The sequence below is a fragment of the Sander vitreus genome, chromosome 2, assembly GCF_031162955.1.
Source record: "Sander vitreus isolate 19-12246 chromosome 2, sanVit1, whole genome shotgun sequence".
Lineage (NCBI taxonomy): Eukaryota > Metazoa > Chordata > Actinopteri > Perciformes > Percidae > Sander > Sander vitreus.
The window spans coordinates 570,559-585,558 of record NC_135856.1 but is presented as its reverse complement, the minus strand read 5'-3'; the positions used below and the strand labels follow the sequence as shown (position 1 = coordinate 585,558).

The 15,000-nt window shown below is 44.5% G+C and overlaps 2 protein-coding genes across 2 annotated transcripts in view; both read left to right on the top strand.

Moving 5' to 3' along the window:
• The window catches only part of stab2 (stabilin 2), an 89,163-nt gene extending 84,764 nt beyond the window's left edge, over positions 1–4,399 (top strand). Inside the window, exons 67-69 of the mRNA XM_078271729.1 lie at positions 1–28; positions 1,839–1,958; positions 3,302–4,399. The exon at positions 1–28 is cut by the window's left edge and continues 104 nt beyond it. Coding sequence (XP_078127855.1) covers positions 1–28; positions 1,839–1,958; positions 3,302–3,361 — 208 coding nt within the window. The 3' untranslated portion in view covers positions 3,362–4,399. The remainder of the gene's footprint in view (positions 29–1,838; positions 1,959–3,301) is intronic.
• A 2,570-nt stretch (positions 4,400–6,969) lies between these two features.
• The window catches only part of tomm20b (translocase of outer mitochondrial membrane 20b), an 11,495-nt gene continuing 3,464 nt past the window's right edge, over positions 6,970–15,000 (top strand). Inside the window, exons 1-4 of the mRNA XM_078271716.1 lie at positions 6,970–7,215; positions 9,538–9,584; positions 11,046–11,127; positions 13,547–13,689. Coding sequence (XP_078127842.1) covers positions 7,092–7,215; positions 9,538–9,584; positions 11,046–11,127; positions 13,547–13,689 — 396 coding nt within the window. The 5' untranslated portion in view covers positions 6,970–7,091. The remainder of the gene's footprint in view (positions 7,216–9,537; positions 9,585–11,045; positions 11,128–13,546; positions 13,690–15,000) is intronic.

The window sequence follows — 15,000 nt, the reverse complement described above, 5'->3', positions numbered from 1 at the left end:
CAAACCTTTCCACTTCCAGTACTTCAAGGTCCGGTTCAGTCCGTCCGTCCCGTTATAGTGTCAGGACAACAGATTATTAGGGTTAGAATAACTGGGGAAGCAAATAACAAAACATACGTATCTGACAAACATGTCGTCATCTTTAAAGGAGAATCCCGGTCTATTCCCCCCCGTAGCTCTGTTGTGTGTAAATGTGGAGAGCTGTCAGTGCTGCCTACACCGTGTTATCCTCCTGCTAGCGTTAGCACCCAACAGGCTTAAACAGGGCAGGTTTTAAACCTGTTTTAGCCTCTAAACAGGCTCTAAATGTCATTACCAGAGCTCCCCATGTGCAGTGATTCCTTCTGAGGGAACACAGGGAATCTGACTGGAATATTGGATTGTATGTTCAACAATCGACTAGTGTGGACTTGACCGGAAAACAGGAAATAAACAGAGCTATGTGCTGGCTGGATTAACAACGTTTATGTCTTTCTGTCACATCTCCAGCAGTCAGATTCCCTGTGTTCCCTCAGAAGGAATCACTGCACATGGGGAGCTCTGGTAATGACATTTATTTTTTATTTATTTAGCTAGTTAACACTATACTCGACAGCAGCTAACGTTAGCCTACCGCTAGCTAGTTACCACTATACTCGACAGCAGCTAACGTTAGCCTACCGCTAGCTAGTTACCACTATATTCGACATCAGCTAACGTTAGCCTACCGCTAGCTAGTTAACACTATACTCGACAGCAGCTAACGTTAGCCTACCGCTAGCTAGTTAACACTATACTCGACAGCAGCTAACGTTAGCCTACCGTTGGCTAGTTAACACTATACTCGACAGCAGCTAAGGTTAGCCTACCGCTAGCTAGTTAACACTATACTCGACAGCAGCTAAGGTTAGCCTACCGCTAGCTAGTTAACACTATACTCAACGGCAGCTAACGTTAGCATACCACTAGCTAGTTAACACTATACTCGACAGCAGCTAACGTTAGCCTACCGCTAGCTAGTTAACACTATACTCGACAGCAGCTAACGTTAGCCTACCGTTGGCTAGTTAACACTATACTCGACAGCAGCTAACGTTAGCCTACTGCTAGTTAGTTAACACTATACTCGACAGCAGCTAACGTTAGCCTACCGCTAGTTAGTTAACACTATACTCGACAGCAGCTAACGTTAGCCTACCGCTAGCTAGCTAACACTATACTCGACAGCAGCTAACGTTAGCCTACCACTAGCTAGTTAACACTATACTCGACAGCAGCTAACGTTAGCCTACCGCTAGCTAGTTAACACTATACTCGACAGCAGGTGACGTTAGCCTACCGCTAGCTAGTTAACACTATACTCGACAGCAGGTAACGTTAGCCTACCGTTAGCTAGTCAACACTACACTTAGCAGCAGGTAACGTTAGCCTACCGCTAGCTAACAGCTGGAGTAAACACGGTTAAAATGCTGACAGCTAAACGGTGTAAAGTGTGTCTGTATTTCACTGGAGAGGACTCTAACACCAGACTGTAGCTGCCGTCGTCTGAAAAACACAGACTCAGCCTCGCCAGCTTCATGGTGCATTCAAAGTTATTGTAAAATACCCTTTTTTTCTTTCGGTTCAGGCACCGTTTTAAAAGTATCGTATCATGTTGATAAGAGCATTAAAATGAGAACAAATAATGGGACAAAAAGAAATCTAGGGACATTTAGAATAGATAAAAATGTGACATTAATCGCGATTAAATATTTTAATCGTTTGACAGCACTAATATATATATATATATATATATATATATATATATATATATATATATATATATATATATATTAGTGCTGACGTTTTCCCTCTGACAGGAAGAGGAAGCTGAAGAAGAAGAAGCTCCAGCTGCAGTTGGCGGTCGCAGCATCTGTAACCCGGTTTATGAAGCCGCTCCAGAAAACGCTGAGTCACCCAACACTGCTGATGACGTGACGGTGAGTCAGCAGCTGTGTCATGCTTATTCTTAGAAACCTTCAGTAAGCAGTCATCAGTTAATACAGAATGTTGTTTTTCAATGTAAGGTTTACGCCAACCAGACTCCATGTAAATAATCAGGACTTTTAGCGTGTATAGAGCCAGCATATCTCCACCAGACTCCATGTAAATAATCAGGACTTTTAGCGTGTATAGAGCCAGCTTATCTCCACCAGACTCCATGTAAATAATCAGCACTTTTAGCGTGTATAGAGCCAGCTTATCTCCACCAGACTTCATGTAAATAATCAGGACTTTTAGCGTGTATAGAGCCAGCATATTTCCACCAGACTCCATGTAAATAATCAGGACTTTTAGCGTGTATAGAGCCAGCATATCTCCACCAGACTCCATGTAAATAATCAGGACTTTTAGCGTGTATAGAGCCAGCATATCTCCACCAGACTCCATGTAAATAATCAGGACTTTTAGCGTGTATAGAGCCAGCATATCTCCACCAGACTCCATGTAAATAATCAGGACTTTTAGCGTGTATAGAGCCAGCATATTTCCACCAGACTCCATGTAAATAATCAGGACTTTTAGCGTGTATAGAGCCAGCATATCTCCACCAGACTCCATGTAAATAATCAGGACTTTTAAGCGTGTATAGAGCCAGCATATCTCCACCAGACTCCATGTAAATAATCAGGACTTTTAGCGTGTATAGAGCCAGCATATCTCCACCAGACTCCATGTAAATAATCAGGACTTTTAGCGTGTATAGAGCCAGCATATCTCCACCAGACTCCATGTAAATAATCAGGACTTTTTAGCGTGTATAGAGCCAGCATATCTCCACATGTAAATGGGTGAATTAAGGGTTTATTTCAACCAAACCAGAGTGGTGATTGTTGGAACAGTGGAAAGATGAACCAAGACGGCTTTTGATAGTTTTATTTAGTTTCTGTCCACTTTGAATGAAGTGTGTTTTACGATGATAAAAGTCCTGATTATTTACATGGAGTGTGATGTGTGTGTGTGTGTGTGTGTGTGTGTGTGTGTGTGTAACTCTATGTGTGTGTGTGTGTGTGTGTGTGTGTGTGTGTGTGTGTGTGTGTGTGTGTGTGTGTGTTACTGTATGTGTGTGTGTATGTGTGTGTGTGTGTGTGTGTGTGTGTGTGTGTGTGTGTTACTGTATGTGTGTGTGTGTGTGTGTGTGTTTATAAGTGTAAGTTGTGTATTAGTTGTATAGTTGTACCTTCCTTCCCGGGGATTATACGGGCAGGAAACTACACACGTCTCCTGGTTCTTATACAAGGGTTAATGTCTAAATAAAGTGACTTTCCGTGACTGTCTGCAGGCCGAGGACAAACACGAGGTGGTGAACGGAGGATCGTACGACCTGCTGCACGACGGCTGAGTCCTACGACCGACTCCGTTTGGTTTCCTGCAGCTGTGTTCGCTCTCAGACTTTCATCTTTCTGGAAACTCAACTGCCTCCAAAACCACGAAACCACGAAACCACGAAACCCAAGAATCACGATGAAGATTTCTACAAACTCTGGAGGTTTCATTCAAGAACGTAAAAGGACAATTAATAGTCAGCGTTTCACCCCGACAAAACAAAACGTACGTAATACATACAATCATAGGCGCCGATACTGAGCACCCCCGTACGCCAGGCTGCCAGTAGCCTCCATTCATTTACAATTAAACATTACAGTTGGTGCTAAGTGGAGCGTCTGTCATCGTGTGGTTGGTTCAACACGGTCTCACAGCAGTTCGTGAAATGGTCACGTTTTTTGTTTTGTTTTTACCTATTGATTCGTGTATCGGACATGATTATTTCGGGGTTTTTTTTCGTGGTGCTCCGCACGAAATGGGAATGGGAAGCTTCTATACGGAGGTTGGGTTTAGAAGAATGGGTGAAAGTCCTGTGTTGTTTGACCCCCCCCGACCAACCTCCCTGTGCAGATTTTCAGCTCTTCATACAACCACCATGAAAAAAAATGACATAATCGTGTCCTGTTCACGAATCAATAGATTACATAACGTGACCATTTCACGACCTGCCGTGAGACTGGGTTGGATTGCTTATGTCGGTGGCATTGATTCTTAAAGTGCCCATATTCTGCTCATTTTCAGGTTCATAATAGTATTTAGAGGTTGTACCAGAATAGGTTTACATGGTTTAATTATCAAAAAACACCATATTTTAGTTGTACTGCTCATTGCTGCAGCTCCTCTTTTCACCCTGTGTTCAGGTCTCTGTTTTAGCTACAGAGTGAGACCTCTCACTGCTGGAACATCTTTGTTGGCAGTCGCACATGCTCAGTAGCTAGGTAAGGACTACACGCTCAGTAGCTAGGTAAGGACTACACGCTCAGTAGCTAGGTAAGGACTACACGCTCAGTAGCTAGGTAAGGACTACACGCTCAGTAGCTAGGTAAGGACTACACGCTCAGTAGCTAGGGTAAGGACTACGTGCTCAGTAGCTAGGTAAGGACTACACGCTCAGTAGCTAGGTAAGGACTACACGCTCAGTAGCTAGGTAAGGACTACACGCTCAGTAGCTAGGTAAGGACTACACGCTCAGTAGCTAGGTAAGGACTACACGCTCAGTAGCTAGGTAAGGACTACACGCTCAGTAGCTAGGTAAGGACTACATGCTCAGTAGCTAGGTAAGGACTACATGCTCAGTAGCTAGGTAAGGACTACACGCTCAGTAGCTAGGTAAGGACTACATGAGCTAGCTAGCTGTTTCTCCAACTTCAGTAGAACAAGGCAGGATTATCTGGGAGACTTCTTCTAAACGAGGGAACACTTCCACCTTTGTGTGAATACCTGCAGAACAGGGACATGGAAGTAGTTCTTTTAGAGATTAGGGTGAACTAGTGTGTGTTGTAGCAGTGTTTTGCCATTGAGAACGAGCTAGCATGCTAACGGTTAGCCCCCTAGCCCCCTCGTCTCAGCTAGTGACGTAGAAAGCCGTGCAGATGTTGACCAGCTGACCCGGAGACTGAAGACAGGACACATTCAGAAACCGTATCTCACTCAGAACAGCATCGAGGGTTTATTTTCTAAGTCTGTATGAAGCACCAGAGACACAAAATAACTCCCCAATTTCCCACAAAACTGATCGCGTACGTGTCATGATGTCATGATGTCATGATGATGTGAAGAATCATAACTGAAATTAAAATGTTGATTAAAAGGTGAAACAGAGCTAAGGGTCGTGCTTCATGGTTCTTATTTTAGGTAACTTTCACCAAACTTTTCATGTTTAAGACCAACGAAAAGTCAACAAATGTGGAAATGTAAATGTGTCTCGGACGGAGAAAACGTGGAGATGACTGAGCTCGAAGGACAACTGGAAGATCTGAAAGTTCATTTTTATCTGATAACCAAACAAACATATCGTCAGGACGTTAACATTTCAGACTTTGTTGTTTTAGGTTTTTTTGCAGACTTAAAAAAACCGTTACGTGAAGAATCATAACTGGATTAAAATGTTGATTAAAAACGTCTCAAACTGCTTCATGCTTCTTCTTTTAAGTCACTTTCAGTTTCAGGCTACATCTCCACTGATACGCCTTGGTTTATAAAGGAATATCTTCTGCTACGTTCCCCCTCTCATTCCCCCTGCTCTGGTGTTCCCCCTCTCATTCCCCCTGCTCTGGTGTTTCCCCCTCTCGTTCTCCCTGCTCTGGTGTTCCCCCCTCTCATTCCCCCTGCTCTGGTGTTTCCCCTCTCATTCCCCCTGCTCTGGCGTTTCCCCCTCTCATTCCCCCTGCTCTGGTGTTTCCCCTCTCATTCCCCCTGCTCTGGTGTTCCCCCCTCTCATTCCCCCTGCTCTGGTGTTTCCCCCTCTCATTCCCCCTGCTCTGGTGTTTCCCCCTCTCATTCCCCCTGCTCTTGTTTCCCCCTCTCATTCCCCCTGCTCTTAAGTGATATTTTAGTCTGTGTTATTATTCTCTCTCTATATTTAGCACCAAGTCAGTTTCATGAGTTTGATTTTTGTTTAAACTCTGCAACTCTTGTGTAACGTGACAGTCGTTCAACGACTCCACTCCCTGATGAAGACTGTGCGATGCGGTTGAAAGCTCCAGAAGAGTTCACTAAGTGACCTTTGAGACGAGAGTTTAAAGAGCTCCGATGACCAAAAGCTTCCGGGCAAAAGGGTTTATTTCTATCAAACATTCAGACATCTTGATCCATCGGTGGTACTCGGACACTCGGGAGAAGACGGACGGTTTCTCGGCATCGCAGCTCACCACGCCAAAACAGGAAGTAGCTCCGTGTTTCTGACACCCCAGCGGCGCCCCAGAGTCTCCCGGCACACACAAACATCTTCATCTCAAACTGTATAAAATAAATAATGTAAGAAAATAAACGTGGAAACATAAAGACAAATACAAAAGAATGTGTATAAAAATAATTATAATCATTTTCATTCATTTTATTTTATGTTATTTTATTTATTTATACATTATATATGTATAGATTATATATAAAATACATAATAAATATTTAAATAAATAAACAAACAATACACAAATAAAAAGATTTGGAGTAAAAAAGAAGATTTAAATGCAAAAAATAAATAAAATAGAAAATATCATATTTTAAAATACATACACTATATACAGAAATAAATACTTATTATTATTTTTATATTTCCACATATACTTTCTTATCTTTTACAGATTTATTATTTTTCAATGGCACTCCTATAACTCCATATATATAAATAAAAAAAATAACCCGAGCAGCAGTTGTCATATTTACGGTAAATTGCCTCGTTTACCGTAATGTCCTAATCTTTGTGTGCCAGTTTCCTTTATATTCCTGTTAATTCCAAAAAGCGGTATTGCTGAATTTCTCGTACTCGTACACATCTTCAAGCACGCCACTATTAGCTCATTTACAGCTCATTTAACTGCGAAAATATTACATTTACACCATATATACATTTTTCACATTTCCAGTCAGGCATTCTACAGACGGCTACAAGCTGTCAAACTGCGGGGTCCTTAAGGGTCTTTCCTGCCCTGAGCCGCTCCGCCAGTCTCCCGACGTAAACCGACCACCGGAGAAAAAACAGTAAATTAACCCGAAATCCTCCTGGAACCGAGCGGGTACCGGGAGTTATGATGGGCGGTAAGACCAGCGCGCTAGCCGCGGGGGTGTGCGGCGCCCTGCTCGTCGGTTACTGCATCTATTTCGACAAAAAACGACGGAGTGACCCCAACTTCAAGAACAGGCTGCGAGAACGTGAGTGTTGACCTCTTCTTCCTCCTCTTCTTCACCTTCACCTTCATCGGGCCTCGGAGCCATGATCCGGTCCGGCGTGGTTCGGCCTGGTTCGGCTCGGTTTTAGCCTGCCGGTTAAAGCTGACACGGTATAAACTTGTTTTACAGGCTCTGTAGTCCCGCTTTGGGTTGTTTGATGAAGCGGTCGCGCCGAACTCCGTTAGAGTTTTAGACGTTTTAATTTTCTTTTCATTAACTTCATTAATTCGCATCACTTTGCGGTGTAAATCAATACAGTACACAATTACACAATGTCTTCGGGTTAATTCGGCTTATAATCGACCAACCAGGCCACACTAGTTAAAGGAGAATGGCCTTCTTGTTACCGTCACTGAGAATGAGAATAAGCTTGCGTTTAAGGCTCTGTAGTCCCGCTTTGGGTTGTTTGATAAAGCGCTCACGCCGAACTCCGTTCGATTATCAGACGTTTTAATTGTCTCCTCAATAACTGAGCAGTTAGTATACTTTTGCTGTGCGTAATCAATACAGCACGCAATTCCACAATGCATTTGGGTTAATTCGGCTGATAGTCGACTATCCAGGCAACGTTAGTTCAAGGAGAATGACACAATTGCTTAGGCTCCAGAAGAGTTAATCTCAAGCTCTTTCCGGTCCTGACGTTAATCCTTTACATTTAAAAAAACTGTAGATATGAGTGTTGAATGTGTGATTGGACCTTTTATTGTTTTGTGAATGGATTCAGTCCATCATGTTACCCCAGCCTTGATAGAAAGAGTAGTACATCTTCCCTGAATTAATGAATGAATAGCGTGTTCTTTTTAATTAAAAGGCTGTATGGAAAAAGTTAAACTGCTAAGGTGGATATGTTATTGGAGTGAGATGATTCATGCCGAACTGGAGAGATGCACCTAAATATTGTTAAAATACCTCATGTCGTATTCTATCTGTTATGCATCTTGTAGATATTAGCAAAGTCGTGTTTGCACCAATTTTTCAATGGAGTTTGGTGTAACTTTGCTTTTGTTTATCCTATTCATCCAAGGTGGGTTTGTTGATTACAACCACTTATTTTAACAAGGCCCTGGGCCACACTCACAGTTAACTTGTTGCCACAACACAGACTCATTCATAAACCTGTTACACAACAACACAGACAGCCAAATGCAGATAATGGTGTTACACAGGGAACGGTGACACAAGGCTGCTAGAAGAGTAGATCAGCACACACACACACACACGACACGCACACACACGACACACACATACACACACGACACACACACACACACACACAGACACGGCACACACACACACACACACACACGACACACACACACACACACACACCACACACACACACACACACACACACACACACACACACGACACACACACACATACACGACACACACACACACACACACGACACACACACGACACGCACACACACGACACACACACGACACGCACACACACGACACACACATACACACACGACACACACACACACACACACACACATACACGACACACACACACACACACAGACACGGCACACACACACACACACACACACACACACATACATGGCGCACACACACACGCCACACACACACATACACGACACACACACACACACACGACACACATACACGACACACACACACACACACACACGACACACACATACACGACACACACACACACGCCACACACACACAGACACATACACGACACACAGACACAGACACAGCACACATACACACACACACACACACACACACACACACACACGCACACACGACACACACACACATACACACACACACACACACACACACGACGACACACACACACACATACACGACACACACACACACACACATACACGACACACACATACATGGCACACACACACACACATACATGGCGCACATACACACACACACGGCACACACACACGACACACACACACACACACACACACACACACATACACGACACACATGACACACACACACACACACATATATACACACACACACACACACACACACACATATACATACACACACACACACACACACACAGCCCCTCCCTTGCTATTTCATGACTGTATTCACCGCGAGTGTGTTGGTGTAAACGGGGCCTTAGAGACACGTCAGACCACTTATGACATAATGACTTCATTTTTTAGACCACAGTTAAACGTGGAGCTGCGTGCTGTAGCGTCTGTCTTCAGCGTGAGTTTACTAACGTAGTGACAGAGTGATCATTGTGACTCTGACTGTCTGCGGTGTTTGTGTTGTGTCTGTGTTGCAGGGAGGAGAAAGCAGAAGGTGGCCAAAGAGAGGGCAGGCATGGCAAAGGTGAGCACACTCTCTAACGGTATTGTGTTGTAACACTTCCTGATGTCACCAACCAGTCAATCCGTTCAGAACAACCCCGACTGCTGTATGTCCTCTGTCTCTCTGTCACTTGAGTCTCACACACACACACACACACACACACACACACACACACACACAGCTCCTCCCACGACAGCGTGGCAGTGGTTATGGATTAAGGATTAAGGTGAGGGTTAGCTGCCTGCAAGGCGACGTTGGGGGCTTAAAACGCCTTCGAGCCCACCGTGCTCACAGCGTCTGTCTCCGTAAAGGATTCACTAGTTCACGAAAGGCTGGCATCTACCCCGTGAACACCTTTACACAATCGCACATTAAAAAGTGCTATAAAAATATTCTGTATTCTGAATACAACGTTGTCAGTCCCGACCCGACTCGAAGCAAACGAGCGATGGCGTCCGTTTTAGGAGGTTAACTAGTCGCAAGTCTGCGGTAAAATGCAGTTGGGTTGTCGAGGTCAAAACACCATATGTAGCAGCTGTGACTCAATCATCAGTTAAACGTATTATAAATAATGTTATGTCATTTTTTTACTCTTGCACTGAATGTTTGCTGCTTCAATCCAGATGATCCTGACCCGGAGGTATCGGTCTGAAACAGGCCCACCAGTGGAATCAGTTACGTTATTAATCTGTGCATGCACCTCAGGCGTTTATATCAGGGTTTATGGGTTTATTATGGGTTATTATGGGTTTATTATGGGTTATTATGGGTTATTATGGGTTTATTATGGGTTTATTATGGGTTTATTATGGGTTTATTATGGGTTTATTATGGGTTATTATGGGTTATTATGGGTTTATTATGGGTTATTATGGGTTTATTATGGGTTTATTGTGGGTTATTATGGGTTTATTATGGGTTTCTTTGAACCAAATTGCCCCAAAAATAACATGAATGCGTGGATGTACGTTGTATGGACGCCTTCTAACGTTCTTGGCAGGTAGAATGAATGATTACTTTCATTGAATTGTGGGTGTTTTTTTAATTATTTATTATTAAAATAAATTTAATTATTATTATTATTTATATTGAACTATCAGTCAAAATCATCCACAATGCCTGCTTTTTTTAAACACAAAAAACAGGTATTATGTCATTTAAATAATTTTTTATAGACAATGTATTTAAATGTATGTATTGGTGTCGAAAAAAGTGACAAAAACGTTTCAAAAACAGCAAAATTGAGCCTAAAACAGTTCATTTGCAGTTTTGACCCGAAAGGACAACATGTTCACGGTCTACGTGAAGACAACGCGAGGGTTAAGAGCGTCATGCGGCAGGTTTTCTGCTGTCCTGTGAGATGGGAGATTTGTGTGCTGGTAAGACGGCGGGAAGTGTAAAATAGTTCCTCTCCTGCGAGAACCCAGGAAGAAACCGTAGAAACCCGAGCGAGGAGCTTCACTCTCTGTTTTCGTCCTGCAGCTCCCGGACCTGAAGGACGCCGAGGCGGTGCAGAAGTTCTTCCTGGAGGAGATCCAGCTCGGGGAGGAGCTGCTGGCTCAGGGTAAGCGTGCGTTCACACTCGCTGCGTCGGCCGCCAGAAACGCAGCGCTGCACGATGTGAGGAAAATATATCTCATTGCGATTATTTTGACTGATACTGTGATTGCAGTACGGTCCACGATATTGAAGGGAACGATCATGTTTGTATCATTATTCTATCAGGAGAGACTTCGTTGCACACAGGGCCACTGTGGCTGGTGGATGCCTAATTTCAGCAGCCACTTACGGCGCTTTCCCGTCACGTGGTACCTGCTCCACTCGCCTCGACTCTACTCGCCTTTTCTGGTTTTCCATTACGATAAAAAGTCCCTGGTACCTGCTAACAGGTACTTTATTTAGTACCACCTCAGTCGAGGTTCCCAGTGAGCTGAGGCGAGCCAAAAAGGTGACGTGAAAGCGACAGACGGGGGCGTCCTGAACAAACCCGCCATGTTTAACTAGTTCAGCCAGCTGTGTTTATTTCTGCTGCCTCCAGCTTCATTTGAAACTAAATGTGTCTTCTGACAACAACACACCTTCCACGTTCTGGGTGTCGCGTTAGGTCACGGCAGTTTCCTGCGGCGCCTCTTGTTTTCCAGTTCTGCGGAGGCAGAGCTTTCGCCGTAGCCACGTACACACACACGTGGCCGGCTCGACGCACCCACCAGCACACAAGTATAAACATCAGGCCACTTACATCGGCTACGGAGAAAGCTCTGCGTGGAGCCTCCACAGAACTGGAAAACAAGCTCAAGTGGCCTGATGTTTGTACTTGTACGCTGGTGTGTGTGTCGAGCCGGCGTATAACGACCAGCCACGCTGAGGCGGTACTAACATCTGCAACGGAAAACGGACGCACAGTGTGGCGAGGCGAGTCGAGGCGAGTCGAGCAGGTACCATGTGATGGAAAAACGCCTTTATATTTTTTACCAGCCACTTTTTCCGGAATTCAGATTTATAAAAGAGGGTGCACTAGCATACTTTGAATAGCTTCAATACATTATTTTGTATTATTAATACATCAAAGTGATGTGGAAAAAAGCCTGCGAGACCACGGTAAAACTGTTTGACTCATCTCTCAGTAACATGGCATTAATCATATTATATATATATATATATTTAATAATATAATTCATATATCAGTCCCTCCAGGGTTTCGCGGCCTTCTTTTGAGATTGTTGCGGCCCAAAATGCCAGATTTTTGCGGGAGCTTTTGTAAAAAATCAATTGTCTTGCTGGCTCAGGATGCTGCAAATGTTGGTATAATATGAAAATGTCTGGTGGATTTAAGCGTTGTTTCTTAGCAACAGCTTTCTTTGACAAAAGCTGTCCAATCCGTTACAAGGAATGTTTTACTATCCACCGCCACTGTGGCTGGTATACAACGCCATTGGCTGGTGGCGGGTGCTAATTTCCCACCCTGGTTGCACATATGCAAAGATCTATTGTACATAAGCATAATATGAAATGTACAGAGTCTTTGGGGATTAGACTCCATCATTGAAACTATTTAAAGGGGTAGAGAAGCCTGACATATGACACTGGTGATGGTGGAGAGGGAAGCCGGAAAGGGACTCATGTTGCAGTGGTTTACGATTCCCTGCAGGTGGAAGGGGAGGAGCTGGGTTGCACGCTTGCCTGAAAAGACAGCTGATAGCAAGGAGAGAAGACATGTAAAGCAGCATGTCATGCCAGTGTTTCCTCTGTGTTGATAGCATAGTGGCGGTCCGCCACGGTAAAATTTCCAGCGCAAGGGTATCAGAAATAGGACAGACGCTCAACAGGGTTTCCTCTATGTACACCGCGCACCCCCGCTCCTTCAGCTGTTGATGAAAAGTCATAAAGTCGTAGCGCCGTCTGCTCTACTGAACTCAAGCAACTGTCATCCGCTTACAGTACATTGATGTTAAAATGTTTACAGGTTGGCAGGACGGTCTGAAATGTTCTGCACGGTCTTTAGCTGTACGTTTGGTTGGTAACATGTCCACACCTCTTCTTTCGCGCGAAAGGGAAACACACTGTCTGAGGTCACATACGGGCAGCTGACGGGCACACACACGCTCCGAACCGTAATATATAATATGTAATATATAATATATTATATATATTGTTTTCAAGATATTTCTCTATTTGCTTGGTTTGTTATTGTTTTTATTTAATTAAATTTTTTTGGGGTCTTTTGTTGTTTAGTTCTATAAGCAGATATTGTTGTATTTTTTATTTATTTATTTTCTTTTCTGCATACGTCATGAAATGTTTTAATATTGTCTGATTTAAATGTTGTTTTGGACCCCAGGAACAGGAAGACCAGCTGGTCGTCTAGGCGTCAGCTAATGGGGATCCTTATAATAAATACAAAAATATATATATATATACACACACACACACACACACACACACGCATGTCTTTATGTCTGGTGTTTTGTGCTTCGGCTTCGCAGGCGACTACGAGAAAGGCGTGGACCACCTGACCAACGCCATCGCGGTGTGCGGTCAGCCTCAGCAGCTGCTGCAGGTGCTGCAGCAGACTCTGCCTCCGCCCGTCTTCCAGATGCTGCTCACCAAACTGCCCAGCATCAGCCAGGTACGCCCCCCACACACACACACACACACACCCAGTCAGCAACGCAAGGCAACTTTATTTATACAGCACGTCAGCACAGGGGAACTCAAAGTGCTTTACATTAAACATTAAAAGCAAAGAGCAAAACAGGAAATTAAAAAAATCAAAAAGAAAGGTCTTCAGCCTTGATTTAAAAGAACTGAGAGTCGCAGCAGACCTGCAGCTTTCTGGGAGTTTGTTCCAGATATATGGAGCATAAAAACTGATACGCTGCTTCCCCCTGTTTAGTTCTGACTCTGGGGACAACAAGCAGACCTGTCCCAGACCACCTGAGAGGTCTGGGTGGGTCATAGTATAGCAGGCCTGTCCCAGACCACCTGAGAGGTCTGGGTGGGTCATAGTGTAGTAAACCTGTCCCAGACCACCTGAGAGGTCTGGGGAGTTCATAGTGTCCCAGACCACCTGAGAGGTCTGGGTGGGTCATAGTGTAGCAGACCTGTCCCAGACCACCTGAGAGGTCTGGGTGGGTCATAGTGTAGCAGACCTGTCCCAGACCACCTGAGAGGTCTGGGTGGGTCATAGTATAGCAGGCCTGTCCCAGACCACCTGAGAGGTCTGGGTGGGTCATAGTGTAGTAAACCTGTCCCAGACCACCTGAGAGGTCTGGGTGGGTCATAGTGTAGCGGACCTGTCCCAGACCACCTGAGAGGTCTGGGTGGGTCATAGTGTAGCAGACCTGTCCCAGACCACCTGAGAGGTCTGGGTGGGTCATAGTGTAGTAAACCTGTCCCAGACCACCTGAGAGGTCTGGGTGGTTCATAGTGTAGCGGACCTGTCCCAGACGACCTGAGAGGTCTGGGTGGGTCATAGTGTAGCAGACCTGTCCCAGACCACCTGAGAGGTCTGGGGGGTTCATAGTGTCCCAGACCACCTGAGAGGTCTGGGTGGGTCATAGTGTAGTAAACCTGTCCCAGACCACCTGAGAGGTCTGGGGAGTTCATAGTGTCCCAGACCACCTGAGAGGTCTGGGGGGTTCATAGTGTCCCAGACCACCTGAGAGGTCTGGGTGGGTCATAGTGTAGCAGCAGATCAGAAATGTATTTTGGCCCTAAACCGTTTAGTGATGTATAAACCAGCAGAGGTATTTTGAAGTCTATTATTTGGGGCACAGGAAGCCAGTATAGAGACTTCAGAACTGGAGTGATGTGATCCAGTCTCTTGGTCTTAGTGGGGACTCGAGCAGCAGCGTTCTGAATCAGCTGTCTGATTGATTTTTTAGGGAGACCTGTGAAGACACCGTTACAGTAGTCAAGTCTACTGAAGATAAAAGCA